The sequence below is a fragment of the Salmo trutta genome, chromosome 29, assembly GCF_901001165.1.
Source record: "Salmo trutta chromosome 29, fSalTru1.1, whole genome shotgun sequence".
NCBI lineage: Eukaryota > Metazoa > Chordata > Actinopteri > Salmoniformes > Salmonidae > Salmo > Salmo trutta.
In genome coordinates, this window is record NC_042985.1 from 8,325,813 (window position 1) to 8,338,293 (window position 12,481).

Genomic DNA, 12,481 nt, shown 5'->3' on the forward strand with positions numbered 1-12,481 from the left:
AGTCCCATTCAAAATCCTATTTTCCCTAACCCCTACCCTAGCTCCTAACCCTACCACTAATTCTAACCTTAACCCTAAACCCCCTAGAAATAGCATTTGTCCTTGTGGGGACAAACAAAATGTCCCCAGTTGGTCAAATCTTTGTTGTTCATTTACTATTTTTGTGGGGACTTCACGTCCACACACACAAACCTCAAAAACAGGTAACTTGAGTCGTGTTTTTCCAAACAGATTTATTAAAATTCCTTTCTTCGTGAAAGTCAACCTCTCAAGGTATTGAACCCATTAATGCCTGGATAGGATAATATTGCTGTCCCACACAATTTGACTTCTAAAAAATAGACCCTATTTAGAAAATATGGCATTTCGGCGTCACTCAGTAGCATTTCCTCTTATAAATAGATGTATTTTGTCATCCTTTCCTCAATCACACCATATATACAGACCATCAGGACCACGGTAACATAACACCAACGTTAGAACAGGGTGGTATCCATAGAGATAGAGGACTCATTACATTTCATTACACTCATCTTTGTATCTGTGCCATTACAGCGTCTGACAGCATGGGCAGTGTCATTGAAGTAGTCAATCTTCTTCTTCACAATTAGCTGATCCCTCCTAATGACCCGGTTGGACATGACTCCAATAGGGTCACCAGGAGGGATCAGCCAATGAAGTTGGAAGTCCAACCCAGTTGACTACATTAACATGGTGGAAGCCCTCAATGGCGCTGCCCATGCTAACATAGCCTTTTGGCCACTAGAGGCCTCTATCATTGTCTATGGTGGTATCCCACAAAGCAGGTGCAATGTTTTTAGCTCAGCTGGCGAACTACCGTAAATATTCTGAAACACCACATTTCCTATTCTGGACCCAAATCTGTTTGTGCTCTGGCCAACTCCATTGCTCATTGTCAAGCCAAACGTGTTTGGTATAACAATGAGTGACAAGGAGTTGGCATGATGGCACAAACAGCCTGTCACTCAGGCTTCATATTTCCTAGTGCAGAGATGTAATAAACACACTTGTTATTAGTATGACATTCTCTCAGTACTTCCCATGCTAAACTTGAAACAGGTAAGATACGAACCAGAGAAATACAAATTATATCTCAAAGTGTCTCAAAGTAAGATGGCTGACATATTGCCTCCTGCTTTGTGAATTGCCGCCCTGTGCTATCAATCATGTGATTAAATCAGCATGTAATAAATCAACAGGTGAAGTAGAAATGTACAGTGAGCAACAGATACAGATACATAAATACACAAAGTAGACTTTCAAGGGTGCACACTCGCACCCTTTCACACTCCACCCTTAAATACAACATCTTACTTACACACTTACCAGGGTACATGCTCACAAACGGGGTAGGATATTTTTCAGACCATGTGACCTGACAAGGTAAAACCATTAGGTTCCAGAAAGATCCTATTACTAGGGGCCAGAAAGATCCTATTACTAGGGGCCAGATCAGTATTTCCTTATCAGGACACGTGGTCAGATAAAACTCCTGGCCCTACATTACGTTGAATATCTTTGCTGAAGGAGAGAAGGGAAACCTCCACCCCCTGATGAGAGATGAGATCCATACACCTTGGAGTTTTAGTGCATAGCTTTGAATGCAGCAGCTATAGAATGCACCTTATAATTGTGCCAAGGCCACCATGAGACAGTTATTACCCAGGAGACACCAGGGGGTGCCAGCGGGAACATTGTGCCATGGCCTGGTAGTGCCAGGTTGAGCACACAGTGGGTTTGGTATTAGGGAGAAGGGTTGAGCAGCAGTGCAATAACATAGGCATCTTTGCAGAAATAGTAGTATGGGTAGCTTTTCCCACCCTTCTCTCCTGAAATACCGTATCTGCGTCTTGCCAGACACCAGCATCAGTCAGTGGGGCATTTTAAGCATGTTGTTGATGTATCATCTCAGACTTACACCAATCTTTGTTCTCCAAGGTCAAATCTAAATGAGGTTACAGTGGACTAGTGTTTTTTTCTTGTACACGTGCAAATTAACACACACACCTGCACACACAAATGTGTTACACACACACACACACGTGTCTTAGGCTAGCGTTCATGTAGAATGGATATGGCTTTCTGTTCCCTCTCAGGCTTTAACACATAACAGACAGGATCGAAACGGCACTTTCTCCTGAGACACTCCAAAGGGTGAGTCTTAATAGAATAACAGTCCTCTTCCCCTCACCTCCTTCCCTTCATCTGCACTGATCTGACAAAAAAATGATGGGTGAAAACAACAAGGTAGGATCTAACCAAAGGATCCAGTTTCAGCTGTCCATTTTCTTTTCAGACCAGTGAGAACCAAGGGAAGGAGGCGAGGTGAAGAAGCCACAAGACTTTCGAGACACACCACAAAAGTCCTCACTCTTATGAAAACTCTGGATACTAGACAAAAACCTGCAGCTTCTTCTGAAAGGTGGAATAACGTTCCAGGGAAAAAACACATTGTGAACTACCTAGAAATGGAGTAGAACAGACATTCGTCTTTGTCGTGGAGGAAACGGGCCATGGTGTCTTGTCTACACATGACATCTGTATCTGCAATGTTAACACCCCCAGCGTCAAGTGAACAACATAGAAAAACATTGCGCAGAACAGACCGTCTTTGTCATGGAGGAAACGGGCCTCAGTCTGCTCTATAGATTATATTTCTATCTGCAATTTGTGATTGTTTTCACCCCCACGGCACTAGAGGGCGCCGGTGAGGCACATGAGGACAGCCACATGCAGAATCAGCAGGTAGGCAAGGAAGAGGTAGCGCGAGCGGGCCCGTGACGTCAGCAGCTTGGAGCAGTACAGGCTCCGCCCCCGAAGCCAGCGCCTGCAGGCCAGCATCCCGCCTTTCACCTGGTTAGGAGAGGGAGGGGAGGAGAGGGAGGGGGAGAGTCATTCGTCAAACAGGCATTGGTAATCATATTGGTTGCCATTGGTCATCATACATGTGATTGATGATTGGTGAGTCAAGAAGAACAGTCCTAGCCTGAGTGCCAGTCTGTTTGTGCCATCATGCCAACTCCTTGTCATGCCAAATACGTTTGCCTTGCAATGACAGTAATGGAGTTGGCCAGAGCACATAGTAGAATGAGGATGCACATGTCAAAAAACACACGTTTTAGCTTGATTCTTAATACATTTGTTGAATTCAATATTTTGGTAATCAAAATGACAGACAGTGACAGTGACACATTCAACGCAGACTTGAACACACTTGCCTGCGTTTAGCTGATCTGGGGTGTAATCATTAGTCCAAAAAGTTGCAAAAATGGAAAAATACCTGAATTTGTCCAATGAAAAGTTAAGTCTCTCCCCATTTCATTTGCTTCCATTTATTATTATTTTTACCGTTTTCTCCCCAATTTCGTGGTATCCAATTGGTAGTTACAGTCTCATCGCTGCAACTCCCGTACGGACTCGGGAGAGGCGAAGGTCGATCCCGGCCAGCCAAACCCTCCCCTAACCCGGACGACGCTGGGCCAATTGTGTGCTGCCCCATGGGTCTCCCAGTCGCGGCCGGCTGCGACAGAGCCTGGACTCGAACCCAGAATCTCTAGTGGCACAGCTAGCACTGCGATGCAGTACCTTAGACCACTGCGCCACTCGGGAGGCCCATATTAGCTTCCATTTATTTAGAAACGTTTTGAAACAGAATCGGCGGAATGAATACACCCGATCACACAGTTCACTTTCATAGTATCCACATACAGCATCAAACACTTTCCTTCTGGCATCTACAGGCTCTCCTCCTCTCACCTTTTCCCTTCGCTTGTGACTTCAGTGCACAACAGCGGTCTGTGACCAGGTGCAAAAAAAACAACATATCCAAGCCAAACCGCTACAGACTTCATTGTTGTCACCATATTAACGTTATAGTCAATCTAGAACTAAAACGTTAGTAAACCCACAATCCAATCCATGTGTACAATCACACAAAACAGTGTACAGCAAGCAGTTTAGCAGTTACACCTGGAGGGCCACGGTGGCAATAAATTAATTGGATTGAGATGCAGCAAAGAAACAGACGTCTCTAGCTTAAACAGACAGATTTTAATTGGGATTTTTTTTATTATGCCAAATAGCTTTCTACAGGGTTGCGGACATCGACTAATTTAGGTTTTGTGAGTAACACTGACCTTGCGTGTGACCAGGGGTTCGTTGGGGTTGAGGATGAGGGCCTCCCACTCCTCCTCTGTATCCAGCTGGATGCTGAAGTCTCTCTGGGTCGTCCTGGATGGACTGGAGTCAACACTGGAGAGGAAAGAGACATCCGCCTTTAGTACTAAGTGTGTGTGGGAATTCAATTCAAATCATTTTATTCATCCCTGCACAGCAATTACTTTATGCATGTGCTTCTGCAACAACAACCAAAACTACCACAGCGACAACCATTCACATCATCAAATCATCATGAACCGTTACCAGCATATCAACTACTGACCGGTCTATTTAAAAAGCACCCGTGTCAGAAAGTAGGATCATGTGCCAAAGAGAAAGGGTCTATTCTCATTGACAAGAATTAAGAATCATTTTGAAAGATTCTCGAGAGTAGGAGCTAAAGGTCTATTCTTATTCACAAGAATTAAGGAGAATTTCTAGAGATTCTTGAGAGGTACTGATTCTCGAGAGGTATCTATTCTCGAGAGACATTACTGTAATGTAAACGTAAGTATTTCTCACGTCTCAAACGATACCTCCGGAGTTCACGCACGGCACTCACCCGACAGCTGCACCTGTCTAAGCAGGACAGTGTAAACAGAATTTTCAATGTATAGTTTATTGAGTTTTCACCTGAAATTGCAGTAACAGCCTGCTACATTCTGAAATTATCACTGTATATTTAAGAAAGTGATGCTCAACAGTGTTTTTCCTTCCTTGGCTGCTCAGAGTCAACATCCAGGAAAGAAGCTGATCAACTCACTAGGACATTTATCAAAAGTATTCAGTCGCAATTTTGCATTTACCACATATAATAACTTCCACGATATTGATCAAATTAAGCCTGGTTTGTTCAAAGGTGACTTTAATACGCTGAAACTATACTTTTCGCATGAGAGGGGTAAACGTTAATGTTTGATAACGTTACTAGCTAGCATAGCTGACTAGCTGTATTATTGTCTTACATTTACATTTTAGCCAACTTTTTTTATCCAGAGCGACTTACATAAGCAATTCGGGTTAAGAACACACTAGCAGATTTCTTTCACCTAGTCGGCTCTGGGATTCGAACCAGCAAATGCTCGGTTACCTGCACAACACCCTTAAACGCTGGGCTATCTGCCCCCCATTGCAAGCTACATCTTGCAAGCTAAGTTTAGCTAATACGTGTAAGAACGAGAAGAAAAAAAACTTTAATTGTCTGCACATGCTTGTGAATTGTTGTATTATTCAAGAGTGTAATACGGTTTGGTTGCATTATTCAAGAGCGTAGTTAATATGTTTTAGAGGAAAAGTTTCTCGCATTGTTGAATAGTTTCAAAGCTTACTGGCTAGTCAGTGGCTACTGCCATACTGATATTTACAGTAAATTTGGAGCTGCAGAGCAAGAATGTCACGTTGCCAGCCTCAATGAAAGGTAAGGCAAGCTTGTAACGTAAATTGAAAAGTTGATATACATATTATGTAAATTGAAATCTTGTCATGCTGCCTCTCCTTAAATATTTGTCAATGAGAATAGCCTCTAAGTGAATTTGTGCGTGTGTATTACACCATGCCCAAACCGGGCACGTGCGCCATTGTGTGCAAATCGATATTGTCCCTCCACACCAAACGCAATCACAACACACAGGTTGAAATATCAAAACAAACTCTGAACCAATTATATTAATTTGGGGACAGGTCAAAGCATTAAACATTTATGGCAATTTATCTAGCTAGCTTGCAGTTACTGTGAGGTAAAAAAGTATTTGATCCCCTGCTGATTTTGTACATTTGCCCACTGACAAAGGAATTATCAGTCTATAATTTTAATGGTAGGTTAATTTGAACAGTGAGAGACAGAATAACAACTAAAATATCCAGAAAAAATGCATGTCAAAAATGTTATATAATGATTAGCATTTTAATGAGGGAAATAAGTATTTGACCCCTCTGCAAAACATGACTTAGTACTTGGTGGCAAAACCCTTGTTGGCAATCACAGAGGTCAGAAGTTTCTTGTAGTTGGCCACCAGGTTTGCACACATCTCAGGAGGGATTTTGTCCCACTCCTCTTTGCAGATCTTCTCCAAGTCATTAAGATTTCGAGGCTGACGTTTGGCAACTCGAACCTTCAGCTCCCTCTACAGATTTTCTATGGGATTAAGGTCTGGAGACTGGCTAGGCCACTCCAGGACCTTAATGTGCTTCTTCTTGAGCCACTCCTTTGTTGCCTTGGCCGTGTGTTTTGGGTCATTGTCATGCTGGAATACCCATCCACGACCCATTTTCAATGCCCTGGCTGAGGGAAGGAGGTTCTCACCCAAGATTAGACGGTACATGGCCCCGTCCATCGTCCCTTTGATGCAGTGAAGTTGTCCTATCCCCTTAGCAGAAAAACACCCCCGAAGCATAATATTTCCACCTCCATGTTTGACGGTGGGGATGGCGTTCTTGGGGTCATAGGCAGCATTCCTCCTCCTCCAAACACGGCGAGTTGATGCCAAAGAGCTCCATTTTGGTCTCATCTGACCACAACACTTTCACCCAGTTGTCCTCTGAATCATTCAGATGTTCATTGGCAAACTTCAGACGGGCATGTATATGTGCTTTCTTGAGCAGGGGGACCTTGCGGGCGCTGCAGGATTTCAGTCCTTCACGACGTAGTGTGTTACCAATTATTTTCTTGGTGACTATGGTCCCAGCTGCCTTGAGATCATTGAAAAGATCCTCCCGTGTAGTTCTGGACTGATTCCTCTCCGTTCTCATGATCATTGCAACTCCACGAGGTGAGATCTTGCATGGAGCCCCAGGCCGAGGCAGATTGACAGTTCTTTTGTGTTTCTTCAATTTGCGAATAATCGCTCCAACTGTTGTCACCTTCTCACCAAGCTGCTTGGCGATGGTCTTGTAGCCCATTCCAGCCTTGTGTAGGTCTACAATCTTGTCCCTGACATCCTTGGAGAGCTCTTTGGTCTTGGCCATGGTGGAGAGTTTGGAATCTGATTGATTGATTGCTTCTGTGGACAGGTGTCTTTTATACAAGTAGCAAACTGAGATTAGAAGCACTCCCTTTAAGAGTGTGCTCCTAATCTCAGCTCATTACGTGTATAAAAGACACCTGGGAGCCAGAAATCTTTCTGATTGAGAGGGGGTCAAATACTTATTTCCCTCATTAAAATGCAAATAAATTTATAACATTTTTGACATGCATTTTTCTGGATTTTTTTGTTGTTATTCTGTCTCTCACTGTTCAAATAAACCTACCATTAAAATTATAGACTGATCATTTCTTTGTCAGTGGGCAAACGTACAAAATCAGCAGGGGATCAAATACTTTTTCCCCCTCACTGTACTAGCTAATTTGTCCTATTTAGCTAGCTTTCTGTTGCTAGCTAATTTGCCCTGGAATATAAACGTTGAGTTGTTATTTTACCTGAAATGCACAAGGTCCTCTACTCAACGACAATTAATCCACACATAAAACGGTCAAACGAATAATTTCTAGTCATCTATCCTCATTTCAGGCTTTTTCTTCTTTGGACTTTATATGGCGATTGTCATCTAACTTTCATACTAAGATGTATTACCACAACCAACCGACCGACCTCAGTTCATCTTTCAATCACCCACATGGGCATAACCAATGAGGAGATGGCACGTGGGTATATGCTTCTAAAAGCCAATGAGGAGGTGGGAGAGGCAGGACTTGCACTGCGTTCAGAGTCACAAATAGAAGCAACTTCTATTTTATTGCCTGGCAACGCAGACGTTCTTTGGCACAGGCGAGCAGTGTGGGTGCAATGATTGAATAATATAATTTTTTTGCAACGCTCGCACACGCTTCCGGTATGGGTAGCGTGTTAGAGTGTGAGAGAGACAGAGACAGAGTGTGTATGTTATTAATGGTCAAATTAAAGTTTATTAGCTACATTTCCTGCCGTCTCCCCTAATGCCAGTGATGGTGTGGACATTGAAGGCTGTAGTGAACGTTGAGAATGCTATGAGGCCAGACTGCTGTTTGGCATGACAATGAGTTGGCATGGTAACTCAAACAGACTGGCACCCACACATAGTGTGAAAATAGCTGTGTGTGTGTGTGTGTGTGTGTCCGTCCAGTTGTTGCAAAATCTTTACCTTTACCACACAATCTTTACCTATCCCAGTACTACAGAATACATTTTATCCTCCTCCTCAGACCAGACCCCTCCCCTAGGCATGTCTCAACCCTGCATTAGTGTGTGTGTTTGCGCGCGCGTCACCTCTTGGCTCTGTCCTCAGCCAGTCCCAGAGCTTCCTCGGCTGCTTCCCTCCTGGTCCTCTCCTCAGCCAGACTCTCACTTAGCTGAACCACGCTCTGCTCCACCAGCCTGGAACACACACACACACACACACACACACACACACACACACACACACACACACACACACACACACACACACACACACACACACACACACACACACACACACACACACACACAATGTAGTCATTCTGACACTCCTTGTCATGCCAAACAGTCTGGCATCACGAGATTCTTAATGTTCACTATGAAACTGTATTTATGAGAGGTCACTGATTGGTTGTTGATATATATGAAGACTGTCAGGCTGTTTGGCTTGACACTGACAGCAATGGTTGGCAAGAGCATAAACACATCTGACAGACCGAGAGAGAGTTTGAGAGAGAGACAGACCGAAGGGACAGAGAGTCACCTGGTCCTGAGCTCGCCGGCCTCCATTGCTTCCATGTCTACCACAGCACTGCTCCTCTCCTGGGGAGCTCCCGGAGCCACTTCTACAGACACCGCCCCCTGCTGGACGGGAGAGCAAACAGCTGGACATTTGAGCTGATTCACTTCAGTAGGATGAGCATGTGTCCAACATTATATGCAAACGCAAACATACATATAGTAACCTACTGACACAGAGTACCGCCAGGCTACTATTCATTAAAACACACACAGACAAGGATACACACACAGTCAGACACAGATACCAGACAAACACACACAAACACACTATAGTCATTCAGACACCAGACAAGCCTGAGACACACACACAACTTTCTACCTTTGCAAGGCCCTGGTGGTGCTGGTTAGGCAGGGCCTGGTTCTCCAGCCAATAGCAGCGGTTCTGGGTGTCTCTCAGCGTCTGAGACACTGCCCTCAGCTGGGCCGACACCCCCCCTTTCTCCTCCACCACCTGCTGCAGCTGAGATGGGGAGATGAGCAGAGGAGTGGTTGGGAGGAGAGAAGATTTGTGTTGAGTATGGTGAACTTAGTGGAAACTGATTCAATACCTGTGCGTTGGTTTCTGTGTTCAGCACTTTGGTTGCTGAGTTGATTTGGGTCGTTTTGTGAGTGCGTGCGTGTTCAGTACCTTGGCATTGAGCTGCTGGCAGTGCAGATCTCTCTGCTGGATCTCATAGAGGCAGCGCTGCAGGTGACTCTGCAGCTGAGTTCTCTCTGCCTGGAGCTGGGTCAGTGACGGGTCATCAGACACATCCTTCCCCACCAGGGCCATGGTCTCCTTCCTCTCCCCAGCCAGGCGCTGGCACTCAGACTGCAGCCTGCTACTCTCAGACCTGGGGAAGAACAGAGGTCAGAGGTCATTGCCTCAACACTTGAGTGACCCACTGGTGGACCCAGTCAGTAGTGTGGTTTCTTCAGTAGTCTCTGTTTAGTAGCGGACAAGCGATCTATTTGTATGGCTGCAGTAAGCAGTGAACCACTACTGGGCAAAACAATGAACACACAGAGGTGTGGGTCAGGGGAGATTCCAATTCCACTTCAAACACAGTCAATATAAGAGGTGTATTGAAAATAGATGTTCCTTTTTTTCCCCAATTCTCTAACAAATGGAATTGAGCCCTGGTTTGTATTGGAGATGGGGTTGGCAGGAGATCTAGCAGCTGAAGGGGATTGTCATCACGAGACAACTCATATAGTGCTTGACCATGGGGACCTGCCAGGGCGAGTGGGGCTTGGGAGGGCTCTGTGTGGGTGGGGAGACAACCTGAAGGGACACAATGAGGACAGATAGATGGGCTGTCACCTGCTGGTGAGCTAAATACTTTTTCTAGTGCAGCAACACAGTTTCCACTGTGGTAACTAGATGCCATCTGTTGCATAACAATTACATAATTTTTTTTTTTTTTTTGTGAAATGTGAAGCGGGGCCTTTGTTCACCATTTACACTCAGGGGAATTGGCATTTATGAACAGGGCCAAATTGTAATTTTTCTAACAGAAAAGAATATGAGACGCATAGGCCCATGTACAATCCTGGTAGCAGTTGAAAGGGACACCTTGGAGATTATGGGGAAATGATCAGAACAAAGGTGAGGAGACAACATTTTATCTGACAAGACCGAATCCAAAAATAAACTTGTTCATTTTATGTGATTTTTACATTTACTCTACTTTCCGCAGCATCTGTATACATTTGGTAACATGATAATATTCACGCAACATTTGGGGTAATTGGAACATAAGACAATAAAATGACAAGAGCTTGAGTGAGAGGTCTGACTGGTGTCTAAGAGATCACACACCTCTCCAAACTGTGGGTTTGAGTGAGAGGTCTGACTGGTGTCTAAGAGATCACACACCTCTCCAAACTGTGGGTTTGAGTGAGAGGTCTGACTGGTGTCTAAGAGATCACACACCTCTCCAAACTGTGGGTTTGAGTGAGAGGTTTGACTGGTGTCTAAGAGATCACACACCTCTCCAAACTGTGGGTTTGAGTGAGAGGTCTGACTGGTGTCTAAGAGATCACACACCTCTCCAAACTGTGGGTTTGAGTGAGAGGTCTGACTGGTGTCTAAGAGATCACACACCTCTCCAAACTGTGGGTTTGAGTGAGAGGTCTGACTGGTGTCTAAGAGATCACACACCTCTCCAAACTGTGGGTTTGAGTGAGAGGTCTGACTGGTGTCTAAGAGATCACACACCTCTCCAACCTGTGGGTTTGAGTGAGAGGTCTGACTGGTGTCTAAGAGATCACACACCTCTCCAAACTGTGGGTTTGAGTGAGAGGTCTGACTGGTGTCTAAGAGATCACACACCTCTCCAAACTGTGGGTTTGAGTGAGAAGTCTGACTGGTGTCTCCATGAGTAAGAGGTCTGACTGGTGTCTCCAGGAGGCCACACACCTCCAAACTGTGGGTTTGAGTGAGAGGTCTGACTGGTGTCTCCATGAGGTTACACACCTCTCCAAACTGTGGGTTTGAGTGAGAGGTCTGACTGGTGTCTCCATGAGGTTACACACCTCTCCAAACTGTGGGTTTGAGTGAGAGGTCTGACTGGTGTCTCCATGAGGTTACACACCTCTCCAAACTGTGGGTTTGAGTGAGAGGTCTGACTGGTGTCTCTAAACTGTGGGTTTGAGTGAGAGGTCTGACTGGTGTCTCCATGAGGCCTCACACCTCTACAAAGTGTGCACAGTTCCGAAGTAATTCCAATAAATGTATCACTCAAAGAAAGAGCCTTCAAGCTGTGCAATTGAGGAAGTTACATAATAATAATAAAATAAAGGTTAAGTAAATACAAAAATATATATATATATTTTTTTAAAGTGAAGCAAGCACAGTGGTAGTTTTTTGTTTGGAACACAGCCCTGCATCCCCACCATTACACAATTACTGTCTTGGTCAGGTGGGCATGCTCATTCTATTGCTAACAAGACTAGCCAAGTTCTAAAATACAATTATACGGTGTTAGGATTTCACAAGGCACTTCAGAGAAAAACACACATTTTGATGAGCAAAGAACGGAGTCGTGAGGGCATTCAGGTGTGTGTTCCATTGCAGATTTTCTTCACAATAAAGCAAACATTCTGTTTAGAACAACCCAGGGTATGATGGCATGTCATCCTCGTAATTCTACATCAAACATAGAGATCATACATTTCCATACTGTGAATTGTGAAGTGCACATTTGGACTCCCGTGTGTGTGGTTTGCTTGTATTACATCAAAGACTTATTTATTATAATCCTCGACGTCTCATCTTTCAGAACACATTGAGTGCTTTCGAGCATTGACCTCACCAATGTGCAAAAGTAACCCAATTGGCAGAAGTAATACAATTTAATGGCCAACTCAAATCTTTCCAGGTGCAGTTAGGATCATACCTCAGTTCAGCCAGCTCTGCCTGGTACCCGCTGACTTCTGTTTCAGTCTGCAGTTTGAAGGCCTGTGCCTGCTGCAAGGCGCTCTGCAGCTCATCCACCCTCTGTCTCGTCTCCTTCAATAGACAAAACAAACCACTAGAGACACAACAACAACGCACATTGAGGAGACTCATTTAAACACTTCACAAA

The 12,481-nt window shown here is 44.5% G+C and overlaps 1 protein-coding gene across 4 annotated transcripts in view; it reads right to left on the reverse strand.

The window, feature by feature from the left end:
- Positions 1-208: 208 nt before the first annotated feature.
- Positions 209-12,481, reverse strand: part of LOC115166852 (golgin subfamily B member 1) — a 47,695-nt gene continuing 35,422 nt past the window's right edge. For 2 of the 4 annotated variants that reach the window (XM_029720732.1, XM_029720731.1), the window contains exons 22-28: positions 12,293-12,405; positions 9,541-9,745; positions 9,232-9,372; positions 8,875-8,975; positions 8,421-8,528; positions 4,158-4,272; positions 209-2,874 (exon numbers count right to left, since the gene is read on the reverse strand). In XM_029720732.1, the coding sequence (XP_029576592.1) occupies positions 2,716-2,874; positions 4,158-4,272; positions 8,421-8,528; positions 8,875-8,975; positions 9,232-9,372; positions 9,541-9,745; positions 12,293-12,405 (942 nt within the window). In that variant the 3' untranslated portion in view covers positions 209-2,715. The remainder of the gene's footprint in view (positions 2,875-4,157; positions 4,273-8,420; positions 8,529-8,874; positions 8,976-9,231; positions 9,373-9,540; positions 9,746-12,292; positions 12,406-12,481) is intronic. The other 2 variants (XM_029720729.1, XM_029720730.1) reach the window with 2 other exon arrangements.